General features: G+C 39.4%; 1 protein-coding gene across 5 annotated transcripts in view; it reads right to left on the bottom strand.

Moving 5' to 3' along the window:
* The window catches only part of LOC311046743 (inner centromere protein-like), a 30,850-nt gene extending 14,803 nt beyond the window's left edge, over positions 1-16,047 (bottom strand). For 3 of the 5 annotated variants that reach the window (XM_084059262.1, XM_084059264.1, XM_084059265.1), the window contains exons 1-9: positions 15,962-16,047; positions 13,178-13,326; positions 8,826-8,936; positions 7,183-7,388; positions 5,286-5,633; positions 3,334-3,385; positions 2,777-2,816; positions 1,704-1,788; positions 78-105 (exon numbers count right to left, since the gene is read on the bottom strand). In XM_084059262.1, coding sequence (XP_083915388.1) covers positions 78-105; positions 1,704-1,788; positions 2,777-2,816; positions 3,334-3,385; positions 5,286-5,633; positions 7,183-7,388; positions 8,826-8,936; positions 13,178-13,314 — 1,007 coding nt within the window. In that variant the 5' untranslated portion in view covers positions 13,315-13,326; positions 15,962-16,047. Of the gene's footprint in view, positions 1-77; positions 106-1,703; positions 1,789-2,776; positions 2,817-3,333; positions 3,386-5,285; positions 5,634-7,182; positions 7,389-8,825; positions 8,937-12,961; positions 12,975-13,177; positions 13,327-15,961 lie in introns of those variants that run through there. The other 2 variants (XM_084059263.1, XM_084059266.1) reach the window with 2 other exon arrangements.
* Between the last annotated feature and the right edge of the window lie 3,787 nt (positions 16,048-19,834).

Raw genomic sequence — 19,834 nt, 5'->3', positions numbered from 1 at the left:
TGGTGTTTATCAAACCGCACACATTGACCAAACAAAAGCATCACAGTTTGAACACATGAATCAAAAGCAGTATTTACCTCACAGGTGACTGAACAACTGCTGCATCTACAAACAGAAATATCATTTATTTAAATCAATAATTGTGTACAATTTAAATTAATCAAAAGGACAACTTTGTTTTTTTTACAACCAAGATTTATGTCTTAGATTATAATTAAAGTAAATAAAAGATGTGTTAACATTTTTAAATGTACTGCTTTCTATAGTTTTAGCAATTTTCGCAATTTTTTTTTTTACAGTGGGCGGGGGCATTCTGTCCGGTGGCTAAATATGTATTTTTTTACACAATAACCCAGCGTTTTCTTTATTATTATTTACAGTAGCTCTTCTAGCCCCCCAATAACTCACATCTGGCCATCAAAGACCACAGGACCTTGTAAAAAAGGCATATTTAGCCACCAGACAGAATGCCCCCGCCCACTGTAAAAACATAGCGCTACAATTGCTAAAACTATAGAAAGCAGTAAATGAAAAAAAAAATAACACTCATCTTTTATTTACTTTAATTACAAGCTAACATATGAACCTTGGTTGTAAAAAAACAAAGTTGTCCTTTAAGTACAATATAATAAATTTAAATTAATCATTGTGTACGATATGATTCATTTAAATTAATCATTGAGTACAATACATCACAGCTGCTTTATCAGACACTCAATAAGAACATCCTAGAGTTGGATTTGTGGGGATCTGCTGCCCCCCTCTGGTCAATAGCTGTCATGTCTGGGTGGAATATGTTTTATCCCTGCTTCTGGTCACACTTAATTAAACACGTGCATTTTTCCCTTTTTGGGAAATGTAGACTTATATTTATTTTACATTTATTTTATATAGATTTTTTTTTTGATCATCACAATGTTATTAACTCATTCACTGCATGAATTATTTCTGGCCGCGTTTGCCCACTGCCAAGATTTTTCATTGAAAAAAAAAAGTACTCAGGAGCCGAGATACAGAATTTTTAAGTTTAAAGTTAACAAGGAGGTGAATGGGAGTCTAGATCTTCGAAAAATCATATCTCCTTGGTCTTTGGGTCAAATGTTTAAAGGCAGGGAATGAGTTAAAACATCATGTTCTATCTTGCAGTCTCAGAGCCAGTGGCAGCAGACTGCTAAAAAAAAAAGAATCCCTGTATAATCAGACACATGAACGAACTGACAAGAGCTAGAATGAACCAGGACCGGTGTTGATTTTGTCGACTAAAACTATGACGAAAAATGTTCGCCGACTATCTTTTGTCACTGACGAAAACTAAATAAAAACTTAAGCTATGATGACTAAAACCAAGACTAAATATATTGATAATTTCGTCAACAAACAAAAACTAGACTATAATGTTAGTTAGGGATCTAGTGGAGAAGAGATCCAGTAGAAATAAAAGGCAAGTCGCTCTGAAAATAGCAGATCTACAAGCTCGCAACGGGTTGTGGGCTTGTAGATCGGCTATTTTCAGCATGCAACCAAGAGTGTAAAATCAGGCATTAGGACGCCATCAAGGCATGTAGATTTAGTCTAACATAACTTTATATTTAGTTGACTAAAACTAGACCAACAGTAAAACATTTCAGACGTCTAAGACTAAATGGAATTTGATTCAAAAGACTGAATCAATCATCACACTAACCAGGAAACTCTGGTCTTACCTGCTGTGTGTGATGTGGAGCTACAAGCAGCAGAGCGATTACTGGCCCGAGTCACTCTGTTACCACTGCCACTGACAGACACCTGCTGTTACGAGAGAGAAAACACTGTTACTGTTACCACTGACAGACTCCTGCTGTTAAAGAGAGAAAACACTGTTACTGTTACCACTGACAGACCCCTGCTGTTACCAGAGAGAAAACACTGTTACTGTTACCACTGACAGACTCCTGCTGTTACCAGAGAGAAAACACTGTTACTGTTACCACTGACGGACTCCTGGTGTTACAAGAGAGAAAACATTTTGTAAACACAACACCACTCTTCCAGTCAAACTAAATGTAATCAATAATTATGTAAGGCTACAACACTGATGACCAGGTGCATCCATGTGATGTTTTTATTTATAGTTAGTGACTGTATTTATAGTGGCTCATAGGAATTAGACTATGTGTCAACCAGGAATAGTTTGGTGACCACCGGAGAGACGGGTGACAGCCGGAATGTAGATGGCATCCTGGGAGCAGTATGGGTTAGCGCCCCAGCCTGTCTCTCCCGTGAGGATGAAGCCCAACAAATCCACGGTGAGGCCTTTAGGAGGGTCATTCAAGCAAGCCGCAAGGGGAGCCTGCAGTACCACCACGGCCCAAGAAACCATCACGCCAGAAGGAAATGTTTGGATCGGGGGGAGTCTGGCGCAACGCTCAGGTCCTGGACCTGGTGAGACGAAGGAGGAGCCTGGCCAGGAGGCCATCCACAGAGCAAAGTCCCTCCACGTGCCAGAGCCTCCCCCAGTCCCGGCAGAGTAGTTCCGGAGAAGCGGACTGAGAGGCCCTGTCTTTCCCTAAGAGGACTGACCGTGGGTAGCTGCTGGGACATAAGTCGAGGCTTGATCAACCCCTGCTGGGTCACCTGGGCGAGGGTGTATGTCGTTGCGAGACCCGAAACACCCGATGACCCTAGGCTACCACACTATGATACGTCCCAGGTGCATCCATGTGATGTTTTCTTTATATGTAATATAGACAATGACATTTATAATGACAATATAATGATTTAATGTTCATAGACAGACCTCTGGTTGCTCAGTCTCCGCGAAGCCCTCCGAATGCTTCCTGAAAGACAAATGTTTGCAAAGCTTTAGGAATAGAGAAACACTCAAGTTTAAAAGCTTTAGGAATAGAGAAACACAATCTACAAAGTAACTAGTTTTCAAACAATTGCAGTGGAGTAAAACGTTCAATATTTGCCTTAGAGATGTAGTGGAGTATTAGTGAAACTATTGGAAATACTCTAGTAAAGTAAAAAAAATACCTACAAATTACAGTACAGAGTAAATGTACTCGGTTACTTTCCACCACTATAGTATAAGATATACACTATATGGACTTTTGGGGTAAATGATATGAAGGGTTAAGGCACACATTCCATTTAAAATGAGTGCTTAAAGTGTACTTTATGCAGTATGTTTTAACTAAAACTACACTGGACAAGTAATGTCTATCAACAAATTAGATATAGAGGAATCAATAATACACAAGTGCTGCTAAGAAAAAAGAAAACTGAATGAAAAAAAGTGATCCGTCCTTCACAGAGTGAGTTCAACATGAGACATTTAGAATAAAGACTCACTCTGGTTGTTCATCCTCTTCATCCTCATCATCCGTCTCTGCAGAGGTTTCTTCTACAATACAAAACAATAACGTCACCATGACAACCACCGTCATTTCACCATACAGCATCTTAGTGTTAGAAAGCATCTGTGGCTAAAAAAGTGTTGTTGTAGTGTGTGCACATGATGAGAGACTATGACCAATCACATCACATTGCAAACACTTGCCACTGCATTGGAGTTACTGAACACTCATGTGAACACTTGCCACTGCATTAGAGTTACTGAACAGTCATGTGAACACTTATCACTCATGGATTATGGCTAAATAAAATCTCATGACTGAACATTTTGTCTAAGTCCTGATCTGCCATTTGTGAAACAGCGTGACAGGATCCCCTACACTAGCACTATGTTTCCTAAACTATTAGGACCATATGTAAAGTCATGATGTTTTGGTAATATTGTTCCTGCTGTTCTATGTACAGTGAACCAGGTGAAGAAATATCCAAGACCATTAGGGTTTAATGGAAGGTGGTTCTGGACACGTATTCTATTGCTAGTTCGACCACTTCAAATACTTGAATCTTAAAACGAATAACAAATAACTTATTCGTTATAGTTCAAGTATTGAACTGTAACGATACAGTAACTGCATCAATGCATCATTTTTAATTTTCAACGATCTACTATATCGATATGCAAACAGCAAAATATCATATCGTTTGACAATGCAAATAATCAATTGTATCGATACTATGTACTGAGTGAGTTTTATTTATCAATTTGAAGAAAAAAGAGAAAGATGGTTTAATTACTTTTCCATTACATATCGCTACACATGGTTTATTGATAAATGTGTGTAAGTGTAATCTCTGTGTTCATGTTACGGTGCGGGTTTGTCCATATGTGTTCAAATGCAATGTCCATGTATCTGCCAGAGAATAACTGTTTACTTATTTTTACCTGAAGCACAGATGTTTTTAGTTACTGTATCGATTTTAAATCATTGAATCGTATCATAATGAATGAACCAATATCGTCCATGCATTGTGTCGCTGTTAAAATGCATCGTTACACCCCTACGAATAAGTGGAACTCTAGCCCATCTATAAGCTCCCAACTCGTTGCAGACGAGTTGGGAGCTTATTTTGAGGCACAACATGCCTCAAAAGACTACATGTTGGTTTCTATGGAATCCAAATGACTGAAATCGGTCGTGGCGAATGAGAACTTGAATCCATGTACCACTGCATTTGAGTTACTGAACACATACCACTGCATTAGGTGCCGTTTACACGACAACGGTCTCTACAGAAAACGTCAAAATAAAGTATCAGAATGGTGTTATCAGGGGTTGAAAACGCAATAAAGTGAAACCTCCAGAGTGGAATTCTTTGAAAACGCTGCGCCTGGCGTCTCCATATGACATGGGCAAGACGGTGTCAAAGATGTTGTTAACCAGTGTTGCCAGATTCTGAGTGAGAAATAAGCAACCAAGTCTATGAAAACTCAAAAGCAGCGACTAGGCTATGGCTATTTTAAAATGGCAGATCTGCAAGCTGAGCTTGTAGATCTGCTATTTTCAAAAAAGAAAGAAAAAATAAGCTTGAGGGAAAAAAAAAAAAAGGTAATTCTGGAACATTCGATACATTTTTATCAACACAAATCTTGTATGGGGGTCCCCGACACAATACATTAGGAAACAAGTCCAAATAAGCAACTACACTCTAGAAACAAGCCCAAAGTCGCTTATAATAAGTGGACATGGCAACCAAACAAACAGTTGCGATAGGAAGACGACACGTCACCGCCACCTAGCCGCCCGGCATGCACACTACAGCGTTTTAAGTCACTGGAGCGTCTTCGTGTAAACGCATAATAAGAAGTGACAACGCAACAACGGCACTTTGTCCTTTTCTGTTTCTGATCGTTGCCGCGTAACCGTGGCCTTTAGTTACTGAACACTTACCACTGCAGGTGGAGTTGGAGGCGTGAGCCTTCACCTTCCTCAGCAGTGACCTCCTGGAGGCTCGGCGGACAGACTCGCGGGTCAGGCTGTGACGCAGGCCTGCCGCCGAGTGACGCAGCGTCAGAGAGACCCGCGGCCGGGTGGGCGTTCCCGCTATGGCCACCTTGGTGGCCGCGCGGCCGGGGGAGGAGGCCACGACGTTGGTGTCCGTACGGCCGGGGGAGGGCTGTGGCTCTACGCCGGCCAGCGGCTGCGGAGGCCTGGCCGCCTCGGCAGAGCGCCGGTCGCCGACAGAGATCTTGACCAGGGCTTTGGGCAGCGTGGTGGACATCTGACACGGACCGCGCTCTGTGGGGGAGAACGTGGAGGGGGACGCGTTCACTAGGGCTGTCACCACCATCATGACATTTGACTAGGGCTGTCAATATTACACATTTAACCCATTAAGACCTGAGGCGATTCTTAAAAAAAAATCTAAATCTTAAGTTTTTTGAAAAAAAAAAACATACAAATATTTTTTCACGATTTTTCAAAAATAGCAGATCTACAAGCTCGTAGTGCGGCACTCGGTGCCGCGCTATGAGCTTGTAGATCTGATATTTTTGAATAGCCAAAGAAATCTTAAGTGACACAGATGCGTTCCAGGTCTTAAAGGGCAAGACCACTTTGGTAGAGGTGTGGGGTTGTGTAGTTACCTTGCCATGATGTAACTCCAAAGGTGGGCAAGAAATCAAAAATAATTGCTCCATTGATTAGAAATTGATCATTCAAAATATGCTCCTCATTGACTTACATTGTACGGTAAAACAGATCTCAAAGTCACTCTTTTAGCACGTAAATGAACCCAAACAAAGTTGATTCAGGCAATATAGAGCGTCACCAAACCCAGTAGTTTTTTTTTTTATAGAAATGTCAACTTCCTGTTGATTTTACTATTTGAAGATCTGGATCCGCCGATCCAGTCCGGGTTTTCTACTTATTAAAAATGGCAAAATCAACAGGAAGCTGACATTTTTATAAAAATAAAAAAAAACAGTACTGGGTTTGGTGATGTTCTGATATTGTCTGAATCAACTTTGTTTGCGTTTTTGTGCTAAAAGAATGACTTTGAGAGCTGTTTTACCATACAATGTAAGTCAATGAGGCGCATATTTTGAATTATCAATTTCTAATCAATGGAGCAATTATTTTTGATTTCTTGCCCACCTTTGGAGTTACATCATGGCAAGGTAACTACACAACCCGAACCTCTACCAAAGTGGTCTTGCCCTTTAAGTTGTAGTACAATGGAAACAAACAAGTCGACTTGTTTCCTTTTAGCTTTAATGTCTGACTGTACTCAATGTAATGAATCCATTCATCAGTGGTGGAAAAAGTACTCCAATTCTTTACTTAAGTAAAAGTACCAATACTGCAATATAAAAATACTCTGTTACAAGTAAAAGTCCAGAATTAAAAATGTACTTGAGTAAAAGTACAAAAGTATTGGCATCAAAATGTGCTTAAAGTACCAAAAGTAAAAGTACTAAATATTTGAAAATAGCCGATCTACAAGCTCACAACGCATCGCGATGCGACGCGTTGTGAGCTTGTAAATCTGCTATTTTCAAATAGCCTATGTATAAAATAGGGCTTAAGTGGTTAATTTATGTTTCATTATATCATAGTATATATCTGAAAAGTAACTAGTAACTAAAGTTTTCAAGTAAATGTAGTGGAGTAAAAGTACAATATTTGCCTCTGAGATGTAGTGGAGTAGAAGTAAAAGTATTGGAAATTGGAAATACTCAAGTAAAGTACAAATACCTCAAAATTGTACTTAAGTACAGTACTTAAGTAAATGTACTTAGTTACTTTCCACCACTGCCATTCATGTGTTCATAGTGACAGGGCCTACCGTTCATATCGGTGTCCCGCTCCACAGGCTCTTCTTTGATCACGCTGGCCCCCTGCGGCGGCTGATCCTCCGCCGCTACCTCCAGAGAGACCACGCCCACAGAGGAGGTGGAAGGCTGGGGCTCCGTCTCCTCCTCGAACACCAGGTCCAGCTTCTTCACGGAGGAGGAGGAGGCCGTCAGGTTGCTGCGCCTCCCCTTAGAGAACCTCATGGATTAAAGAAGGGAAAAAAAAGATAAATCTCACGACAACCAAGTCCTATTATGTGATCTGTGAAACAGCGTGAAAGAAGCGAACAATTCCTCACGTTTTTCAGTTCCAACCCAAAAAAAAATATATATATATTTTTTTTAAAGAAATATTTTTCTTATTTTTTACTTCTTTTTTCTTTTTACTTTTTCCACACAGAACCAGGAGATAACCGTGCCAAACAGGACAATGTGGTATTGTAGGTGAAAGTGCTTTATAAGCCAGAGAGAAGTTAGTTGGAATGAGTATATCTGAGGCTTGATTTAGGCTCAAACCTTTTGAAAAACGTTTGAGGGACATAAACAATATGATATTAAATATTATTATTATTTTTTAAATTCATGGTGTAGACCCTTTAAAATGACACAGATTTGTTCCCGGTCTTAATACTTTATAATGTGGAGGATTTTCCAGCACCTTTCAGAGCGTGCTTTCTCTCACACACACACACACACACATACACAATCTTTGCACAAGTTAATAAAAAGGAGTGTAGGCTCTGACGTATGGATTAAAGCAAAATAAATGACTGAAAACGTTTGTACGACCAAGTCCTAATGTGGCGTTTATGAAACAGTATGAAAGGAGCCCTTCACACAAGCGCCGATTCCTAAACACCACAATATGTAAACCTTTGCTTTTATATGAAATATCCAAGACCATTAAGAATGTATGGAAGATGCTTCTGAACATATTGGCAGTTTGACCACTTCAAATGCTCCAATCTTAAAATAACCGTAAAGAAAGCCCATCTACAAGCTCTCTCACCTTGCATTGAGAGCTTGTAGATCGGCCATTTTCGTTGTGCAACATGCTCTCATAGAAGTCGTGCAGACTTCTATGGAATCCGACTGACAACTTTAATCGGGGGCATCCGTATGTTCCCCGGGTTCTATGTTCCCCCCCCAGTAAGGTTAGGGTTAGGTTTCGGTTTAGGGTTAGGTAAGCGGGGAACATAGAACCCGGGGAACATAGACACGCTCCCCTTAAGACCTGAGGCCGATTCTACATGCCTCCTAAATCTCAGTATTCTGAAAAACGTATGTTTCTATATCAGTGGTACTCAATCTTTTTCATATCAAGGACCCCCAAAATGATACGTATTTGGCCGCAGACCCCCATCAAAATATGTTGTTCCAGGGACCCCCCAGAAGCAAAGATTTGAGTGAAAAATGTTTGCTTTAAAAGTATCTATATTAAAAGATGTGCACACATTTTCACGATTTAAAAAAAATAGCAGATCTACAAGCTCGTAGCGCGGCACTCGGTGCCGCGCTATGAGCTTGTATATCTGCTATTTTTGAATAGCCCAAAATAATGCTTTTTAGCTCAAATCTAAAAATGACACAGTTGCAGGTCTTAATGGGTTAATCCATGCCAACGTAAGCAACTAACCTCCTCCTGGTTCGAGCCTCCTCTTGAAGTCCCAGAGAAATCCGCTTCTTGCGAGGGCGTCTTTTCTGGGACGGCGTTTTAGGCATCAGCTCTGGTTCAGTGTTGGATTCACTGTAATATAAAGACAAGTAGCATCAACTGTAGCGCATATACTGGATTCACTGTAATATAGAGACGAGTAGCATCAACTGTAGCTCATATACTGGATTCAATGTAATATAAAGACAAGTAGCATCAACTGTAGCTCATATACTGGATTCACTGTAATATAGAGACGAGTAGCATCAACTGTAGCTCATATACTGGATTCAATGTAATATAAAGACAAGTAGCATCAACTGTAGCTCATATACTGGATTCAATGTAATATAAAGACAAGTAGCATCAACTGTAGCTCATACTCTTGATTCACTGTAATATAAAGACGAGTAGCATCAACTGTAGCTCATATACTGGATTCACTGTAATATAAAGACAAGTAGCATCAACTGTAGCTCATATACTGGATTCACTGTAATACAAAGACAAGTAGCATCAACTGTAGCTCATATACTGGATTCACTGTAATATAAAGACAAGTAGCATCAACTGTAGCTCATATACTAGATTCACTGTAATATAAAGACGAGTAGCATCAACTGTAGCTCATATACTGGATTCACTGTAATATAAAGACGAGTAGCATCAACTGTAGCTCATATACTGGATTCACTGTAATATAAAGACGAGTAGCATCAACTGTAGCTCATATACTGGATTCACTGTAATATAAAGACAAGTAGCATCAACTGTAGCTCATATACTGGATTCACTGTAATACAAAGACAAGTAGCATCAACTGTAGCTCATATACTGGATTCACTGTAATATAAAGACGAGTAGCATCAACTGTAGCTCATATACTAGATTCACTGTAATATAAAGACGAGTAGCATCAACTGTAGCTCATATACTGGATTCACTGTAATATAAAGACGAGTAGCATCAACTGTAGCTCATATACTGGATTCACTGTAATATAAAGACGAGTAGCATCAACTGTAGCTCATATACTGGATTCACTGTAATATAAAGACAAGCAGCATCAACTGTAGCTCATATACTGGATTCACTGTAATATAAAGACGAGTAGCATCAACTGTAGCTCATATACTGGATTCACTGTAATATAGAGACAAGTAGCATCAACTGTAGCTCATATACTGGATTCACTGTAATATAAAGACGAGTAGCATCAACTGTAGCTCATATACTGGATTCACTGTAATATAAAGACAAGTAGCATCAACTGTAGCTCATATACTGGATTCACTGTAATATAAAGACAAGTAGCATCAACTGTAGCTCATATACTGGATTCACTGTAATATAAAGACAAGTAGCATCAACTGTAGCTCATATACTGGATTCACTGTAATATAAAGACGAGTAGCATCAACTGTAGCTCATATACTGGATTCACTGTAATATAAAGACGAGTAGCATCAACTGTAGCTCATATACTGGATTCACTGCAATATAAAGACAAGTAGCATCAACTGTAGCTCATATACTGGATTCACTGTAATATAAAGACAAGTAGCATCAACTGTAGCTCATATACTGGATTCACTGTAATATAAAGACAAGTAGCATCAACTGTAGCTCATATACTAGATTCACTGTAATATAAAGACAAGTAGCATCAACTGTAGCTCATATTCTGGATTCACTGTAATATAAAGACGAGTAGCATCAACTGTAGCTCATATACTGGATTCACTGTAATATAAAGACGAGTAGCATCAACTGTAGCTCATATACTGGATTCACTGTAATATAAAGACAAGTAGCATCAACTGTAGCTCATATACTGGATTCACTTTAATATAAAGACGAGTAGCATCAACTGTAGCTCATATACTGGATTCACTTTAATATAAAGACGAGTAGCATCAACTGTAGCTCATATACTGGATTCACTGTAATACAAAGACAAGTAGCATCAACTGTAGCTCATATACTGGATTCACTGTAATATAAAGACGAGTAGCATCAACTGTAGCTCATATACTAGATTCACTGTAATATAAAGACGAGTAGCATCAACTGTAGCTCATATACTGGATTCACTGTAATATAAAGACGAGTAGCATCAACTGTAGCTCATATACTGGATTCACTGTAATATAAAGACGAGTAGCATCAACTGTAGCTCATATACTGGATTCACTGTAATATAAAGACAAGCAGCATCAACTGTAGCTCATATACTGGATTCACTGTAATATAAAGACGAGTAGCATCAACTGTAGCTCATATACTGGATTCACTGTAATATAGAGACAAGTAGCATCAACTGTAGCTCATATACTGGATTCACTGTAATATAAAGACGAGTAGCATCAACTGTAGCTCATATACTGGATTCACTGTAATATAAAGACAAGTAGCATCAACTGTAGCTCATATACTGGATTCACTGTAATATAAAGACAAGTAGCATCAACTGTAGCTCATATACTGGATTCACTGTAATATAAAGACAAGTAGCATCAACTGTAGCTCATATACTGGATTCACTGTAATATAAAGACGAGTAGCATCAACTGTAGCTCATATACTGGATTCACTGTAATATAAAGACGAGTAGCATCAACTGTAGCTCATATACTGGATTCACTGCAATATAAAGACAAGTAGCATCAACTGTAGCTCATATACTGGATTCACTGTAATATAAAGACAAGTAGCATCAACTGTAGCTCATATACTGGATTCACTGTAATATAAAGACAAGTAGCATCAACTGTAGCTCATATACTAGATTCACTGTAATATAAAGACAAGTAGCATCAACTGTAGCTCATATTCTGGATTCACTGTAATATAAAGACGAGTAGCATCAACTGTAGCTCATATACTGGATTCACTGTAATATAAAGACGAGTAGCATCAACTGTAGCTCATATACTGGATTCACTGTAATATAAAGACAAGTAGCATCAACTGTAGCTCATATACTGGATTCACTTTAATATAAAGACGAGTAGCATCAACTGTAGCTCATATACTGGATTCACTTTAATATAAAGACGAGTAGCATCAACTGTAGCTCATATACTGGATTCACTGTAATAAAGACTAGAAGCATCAACTGTAGCTCATATACTGGATTCACGGTAACAAAGACGAGTAGCATTAACTGTAGCTCATATACTAGATTCACTCACTGTATTATTAACCCATTTAAACCTGATTTTCAAAAACACACCTTCTAAATCCTAAACTAAGTGTAAAAAAAAAGGTAAAACAAAATAATAATAGAGAGAGAGAGAGCGAGAGATATATCTATTGTCTCTCTCGGGTGGAAAGCTCATGTCCTTTTCAGGATTCAAAAGTAGCAGATCTACAAGCTCAAAACGTGTCGCAGCACGTTTCGAGCGTGTGGCTCTGCAACGTGACGCTGTAGTATGATCAAGTTACGGTTCTGTAGGCTAACTGACATGTTTTTGTATTATCTCTATATTCTGATAGTAATCATTATATAATCATCTCTATATTCTGATAGTAATCAATAGAGTGTGTTCAGTAACAGGGGTCTCCTTGTCTTTAGTAAAGAGAAAACATTTTCAGGTGGGTTACCAATTTCATCCAATCATGAGAGAGAAAACCCCACAAAGGTCATTCATCAGCTTCATTTGTGTTCCAGTTGCAATTTTGGCTTGGCTCACTTCCAATTCCACTGTCTTATTGTATCCTGTACGAGTTCTCTCACCTGAAACTGTACTTTTCAGTTCACTAAAGAGCTGGACAGACCACTGTTATTGAACAGGGAGAGAGAGAGACCCCTGTTATTGAACAGGGAGAGAGAGACCCCTATTATTGAACAGGGAGAGAGAGAGACCCCTATTATTGAACAGGGAGAGGGGGACCCCTGTTATTGAGCAGGGAGAGAGACCCCTGTTATTGAACAGGAAGACCCCAGTTATTGAACACTATAGCAATGAGTAGCTGGCAATGTAAAACACATGTTTTCTTATCATGGCCAATAAAGCCACTTTGAATTGAATAACTACCATCAGACTAACGGAGCAATTTATTTGAACAAAAATCTGTTACAACGGCACCTTTAAAAAAAACAACTTTAAACGTACCCAGAGAACATGCGGTAGGATCAAGTTTAAACGTACCCAGAGAACATGCGGTAGGATCAAGTTTAAACCTACCCAGAGAACATGCGGTAGGATCAAGTTTAAACCTACCCAGAGAACATGCGGTAGGATCAAGTTTAAACGTACCCAGAGAACATGCGGTAGGATCAAGTTTAAACGTACCCAGAGAACATGCGGTAGGATCAAGTTTAAACGTACCCAGAGAACATGCGGTAGGCCTCCTGCTCGATCTCCTTCAGCCACACCATGTGGACGGTGTCGATCTCGGACACAAAGTCGCCCAGTCTCTGCATCATCATCCTGGAGATGGTCTGAGTGGCTTCCAGGAAGGCCATGATGGATGCAGCCTAAACACAATTATGGAACATTAACCCATTAAAACGGACCTTGACGTGAAAACGTTTGAGCACCACTGATATTTTTTCATATATTTTTTCAGGGCAAGTTTAAAAAACTACAGCAGTGTAGAAACAGCAGTTAATGTCATAATATCACAGATCAAGCACTAAGCACACTGGATATACAGCCTTGGATCACAAAGACGGTCAACAGTCATATAATAGAATACATGACAGTCCTGTATCAAGGCTGGATAGAAACTGGCCATTTTTCAAATAAAAAGAATTTGTGAGTAATGCAAAGTATACATCATCACGGTACATCATAATCACACCTAAATGTGATCATTTAGGCGTGTCCATGTGCTTTGACAATACTGTCATCATATATAAATCAACACACCCATTAGTGTATAATTTAATATAATAATAAATATAACACGTCATTATCAATATTATATTTTAAATACAACACATCATCATCATAATGTGACAGAACTATGAAGTCTTTAGTTTTACCCAGTGGTGGAAAAAGTACTCAAATTCTTTACTTAAGTAAAAGTACCAATACTGCTGCAATATAAAAATACTCTGTTAAAAGTAAAAGTCCAGAATTCAAAATTTACTTGAGTAAAAGTACAAAAGTATTGGCATCAAAATGTACTTAAAGTACCAAAAGTAAAATTACTAAATATTTGAAAATAGCAGATCTACAAGCTCACAACGCGTCACGATGCGACGCGTTGTGAGCTTGTATATCGGCTATTTTCAAATAGCCTCTGTATAAAATAGGGCTAAAGAGGTTAATGTATGTTTTATAATGTAATACTTTATATCTGCAAAGTAACTAAAGTTTTCAAATAATTTTAGTGGAGTAAAAGTACAATATTTGCCTCTGAGATGTAGTGGAGTAGAAGTAAAAGTACTGAAAATTGGAAATGCTCCAGTAAAGTAAAAAATACCTCAAAAGTGTACTTAAGTACAGTACTTGAGTAAATGTACGTAGTTACTTTACACCACTGGTTCTACCTCCAACTTGAACCACAACCAGCCAACCACACAGTATAATAATAATAATAATAATAATAATACACATTTGAACCTTTATCACTTTGTTTCATTTACCTACACACGTTTCTCCATCGACAGTTACAACCAGTCATGACATGCTTAGGGGGCGTTTTAGCAGATCTACAAGATCACAGCACTTCATGGTATCACAACACCTCCAAGGCCTTAAAAACAAGGCTCCAAACATCCCAAAACAAACTTGTAAGGCTACTCCTTGGCCTCAACTACAAAACCCATCTAACCCCTGATCATTTTGATAGGATTGGATGGCTTAGGGTTGCGGACAGAGTACAGCAACTTGCTATGGGCCTGGTCTTCAAGATATATCACAACATTGGGATCCCCCTGTATTTGTCAAAATACTTCCAAAATGTTAATGATGTCCATGATCACAATACCAGAGGCAGCTCCACAAACCTTGTCCAACCCTTTTTTGGCTCAACAAAGGGAAGTAACTCGTTCTCATGCTATTCATCAAAAATGTGGAACGCCCTACCAAAAGGAGTAAAGGAGTGTAAAACCCTACTCTCTTTCAAAACAGCCCTAAAGATACACCTTCAGGAGGCTGCAATTGGAAAATGGCCCCTGTCTAAGTCCTAAACTAACGTACCCCCCTACCCCCCCCCCCCCTCTCTCCTTCTCCTTTTGTACATATTTCTCACTCTTCATACCAGTAACCTGTCAACTGATTGTATGACATTCTATAGTAGTTGTGTATATCTGTCTGTCTCTTATATGTCATCATGATTTGTGTGCATGGGGAACTCATTTGAAACAAGCTCAGTGCTTTTATGAGTCTTCCAGTTTAGTAGACCTTGTATTGTGAATTTGTACTTCCATGTACTGTTGTTCTCATGTCTTACTAAATAAAGTACATCAATCAATCAATCAGCATGTAGCAATGCGTCGCGTTGTGAGCTTGTAGATCCGTTTTTCCTCTCTAGTCTTAGATCAAGACAATAAGATGTATTTTGTTAGCCTTTTTTTTAGCCTGTCTTGGCTACCACCCTCTTAGTTTGCCCTGAAATATCACCAGTAAAGCCCGTATTTCTCCAAACATGTACAAATGCAAACTATAAGGTGCTTACCCCATTTGTCCCAAATGTTAACTAGGTGTCCGGAGTATTTGCTCATTGTATTAGTCTATATTATTCAATAAAGAACTGTTTTAGTCTCGTCTGTGGCCGAACGCCATTTCTCCCCTCGTTTACTTCATGTTTACATTGAGTGTAATTCCAGCTTTCGCCTGATGCGCCCCTCAGTACCACCCATTGGGAACTTCTGACAGAATCGGCCACAGACGGGATTAAAACACGTATTTTTGAAAAATATAGACTAATACATTACACAAACACGCCGTACACATTAGCATTTGGGGCAAGCACCTTATATTTAGCATTTGTACATGTTTGGAGAAATACGGGCTTTACTGGTGACATTCCAGGGCAAACATTCCAGGGAGGTGGGGGGGGGGGGTCGCTAAGACTAATGTAAAACAAATCGATAAAATAAATCTACGATAGTCTTGATCTAAGGCTAGTTTAGCGTTAAGGTGAATAAAACATGACGTTACCTGGTGTGAAACGTTGAAGTTGGTGATAAAAAAAATGTATGAAAAGTCTGTTTAAACCTCCGTCTGTTCCTCTCTCTGGCTCTGACACAAACAAACTGAGTAACTGACCCGCCGAATACGTTCAACTCCCTGTAAAAAACATACAGCCAATCACAAGGCTCTGTGGGGTGACGTCACCCATCCCCCATTGGCTGATATGGATGACCGATGGGCGGAAGTATCCTCCCTGTGGACCAATGGGAAAGCGCAAGGTACCAAAATGGGGAGGGCTCAAGCTTTAAAAACAACCAATGAGGGACCTGTCACGTGAGCCAGATACCAGAAATCAAATAGTATTTGGGAAATGTTTTAAAGTAAAGTAAAGTCTACATGATTAGAACATGCTTATAAAACATTCAACAATTAAGGTCTAATATTTCTACAATTGCTAGAAATGACTACAAAACCTGTATATCCAGTCATTTAGAGGCATAAACAAGAAGTTGAAGGTTAAAATTCTGATAATAATGTACCGTGCATGTTCACGTCATGTATACTTTACATTACTATTATTATTATTATTATAATGATAAGTATTACTATTAATATTATTAATATTATTATTATTGTTGTTGTACCATGAATGTTCACATCATGTATACTTTACATTGCTTAAGACAGTGTTCTCAAACTTTTTCGTGCCAAGGACCTCCAAATAGACACTTATTAGCCCGCGGACCCCCATTTGAAAAGATAAGCCAGGGACCCCCATAATAGAAGATTGTTACGGCTCTCTAGCAGTGATTCTCAACCATTTTAATTTCAAGGACCCCCAATTTGACATGCATTAGGCTACGGACCCCCATTTAATGGCATGTATGTCTCTGGGACCCCAATTTATATTGTAAAATCAATGTTAAATTAACTTTGAGAGTGTACAAATGGAACCAGATGGACCCGTTAGGGTCCATTTGGTTCCATTTGTACACTCTCAGAGTAACAGACCCACAAGGGTACATTTGGTCCCTGTCCATCATTTAGCTGGGGACCCCCTGGAACCCCCTCAAATACCCCTGGGGGTTCTCGGACCCCACTTTGAGAACCAATGGCTTAAGACCATTTTTCAACTGTTTCATTTTTAAATATTTTGGACAAAATAGCCAATTTTACATGGATGTCCCTAGTAGTGCCCAGATGTCCCTAGTAGTGCCCACCTAGACATGCCATCAAAAACTATATTGACATTGACCAGCAGATGTCGCCCTGCACTGTGCAGCACCTTATCAGACAGCAGTTATGTCTTATGTGTTCAGTCAAACAGGGACAGTGTGTGACAGAGAGCTGGACATTTACATTTACAATGAAGTCCATTGTAAATGATGATCTGAATAAACGGAGGCAGATAATTCTTGTTCTTTTCTACTGTAGTGATCTACATGTTGGCTGTGACACAACACATAACCAACCACTTAAACCCTACATTCAGGGTTGCCAGATCTGCTTATTATAATTGCCCCGCAAGATTTTATTTGAAAATAGCCGATCTACAAGCTCACAACGCGTCGTGATGCGACACGTTGTGAGCTTGTAGATCGGCTATTTTCAAATAGCTGATGTATATGTTAAAGTACTCATGTGGCCCATAGTCGCTTCTTTTGGGCTGGTTTTCCTAGACCTGGTTGCTTGTTTCTCTCACAGAATCTGGCAACATTGCCTACATTCTTCATTGGCCAAGCTCATATTGACCAAATCTTCCAGTTTTTCGCCCAGGCACTTCCCCAACTTTGATTGGCTCCCACAAAGTATCAGAGGAGTTGGGTTGGAACTAATTGAGAGGTGTGAATAGACACCTTTATGAACACACTGGTGAAGAAAGCTATTAGTAAGCATTTATTTTACAGATGGAAAGAAAAGTTGGCATAATATTAATATTAGTAAAGATGTGTGAATTTGATGATATTGTAATAGCAGCACTGATTTGCACACCAGCATGCCACAGGTACATGCGGTCACTTTAAGAATAGCTTCATTATGATCCTTGACCCTCAAAAAATAGGTCTAGACACCTTATTTGTTCAGTTAAGTGCAATATTGGCTGAGAGATACAGTGATGATAGATTTTTCAAAAATGGCAGCACCAATTTGCATACAAATGGTAGGCCTAGATGGGACATTTTGACAACTTCTTAACATCATCTTCACCATCATTTTCAGCATTTCTTTCCAATCCAATCAGGAAACACTGATAGAAGTATATTTGATAATTGATACATGATGCTGATGCATGAAACCCCCTTCTTCCCACCGTACTATAATATGTAGGCTACCAAGGATAAAAACGAAAAACGGCGGCGGTGCATGACATCTCCTTTCAATGGGAATTTTGTGGTCTCCTGATAGATGATTTTGTCAGGCCAATTTGGAAAGAAACCAGTGCATTCCACATTTTGGTGGCAGAGCAGTAGAATGACAATGTTCCCATGTTTGTTCTAAATAGGCTCTTTGCACAGCAGCCATATTGGAAAGAAATTGGGCCTCTTATTACCTCCTTCACAGGTGTTACCAATGATTCTAATGAAGGCTCTGTTCCATTCTGCTCAAAGTCTGCTCAGAGTCAATGTGTTGACTCACTGGAAACACTCTGCTACACCAGTGGGTCTCAAAGTGTGGTCCAGGGACCCTCATGGTTCCTTGAGGGGGTTCCAAATGTCCCCTTACAGGTGTGTAACTCTGAGAGTGTACAAATGGAACCAAATGGACCCATAAGGGTCCATTTGTACACTCTCAGAGTTATGGGAGTCCTTGAAATTAAAAGGTTTGAGAACCACTGTGCTACACTAAATGGAACAGAGCCTTCATTAGAATCATTAATGGTAACACCTGTGAAGGAAGTAAGGAAGAGGCCCAATTTCTTTCCAATATGGCTGCTGTGCATAGATCATATTTGAGTGGTACCAGATCATGGTGGCTCCCTCTAGTGGTGTGGCTGTGGGTGTTACCCACTTTGGAGTGGTAGTTAGACTACTCCAAAGGGAGTGACACCCATTCATTCACACACACCAGCGTCAGAGGAAACCATGCAAGGCACCAACCTGCTCATCAGGAGTAGTTTAGTGGTTCAGTGTCTTGCTCAAGGACACTTCGGCACTCACCCAGGGGGAGCCGGGGATCGAACCGAGAACCGTCCAATTCCCAAGCGCAAGCGGGTATAAAATAGGGCTTAATTGGTTAATGGATGTGTTGTAATAATAAAAATCACACCCTGTGTGAAGGTAGCGGCGCCTTTGAATACATTATGTCATCGATATGTGTTTATAATTTGTTTATAGCCATGTGTCATGTGAAGTTAAATTGAGGATCTAACTTTAAATAACTTACCTAGAAGGAGACTTTAGCCAAATAAAAATATATACAAAAAAAAACATGAGGAAATAAAAAATAAACCTTGACATCATAGTGATGTCATGAATAGTCCCCTTGCCTGACAAATCACAACCTTGACGGGCCTGACCAATCAGAACCTTGACGGGCCTGACCAATCAGAACCTTAACGGACTCTTGGATTCTCGATCGTCTCTATCAAACCATTCTGTCATAACGGATGACTGGGTCCCGAACTCAGACTTTCTATACATTCACCCTTCATCTGTTCTTGTATCTTTCTCTTTCTATTCGTCATATTAACTTTAAATAACTTACCTAGACGGTGAATAGTGACCAATCACAACTTTGGCGCACCTGACCAATCAGAACGTTGACGCATCTGACCAATCAGAACGTTGACGCACCTGACCAATCAGAACGTTGGCGCACCTGACCAATCAGAACGTTGACGCAAAAGCCAGGCATAGAGGGCTAATAGCCGCTCTATACCTAAAGGTATAGAGCGGCTAG

This window comes from Gymnoscopelus microlampas, assembly GCF_963454915.1.
Source record: "Gymnoscopelus microlampas genome assembly, chromosome: 6".
Taxonomy (NCBI): Eukaryota; Metazoa; Chordata; class Actinopteri; order Myctophiformes; family Myctophidae; genus Gymnoscopelus; species Gymnoscopelus microlampas.
Note: the sequence above shows the minus strand (reverse complement) of the source record. Positions and strands in the feature narration are given on the sequence as shown.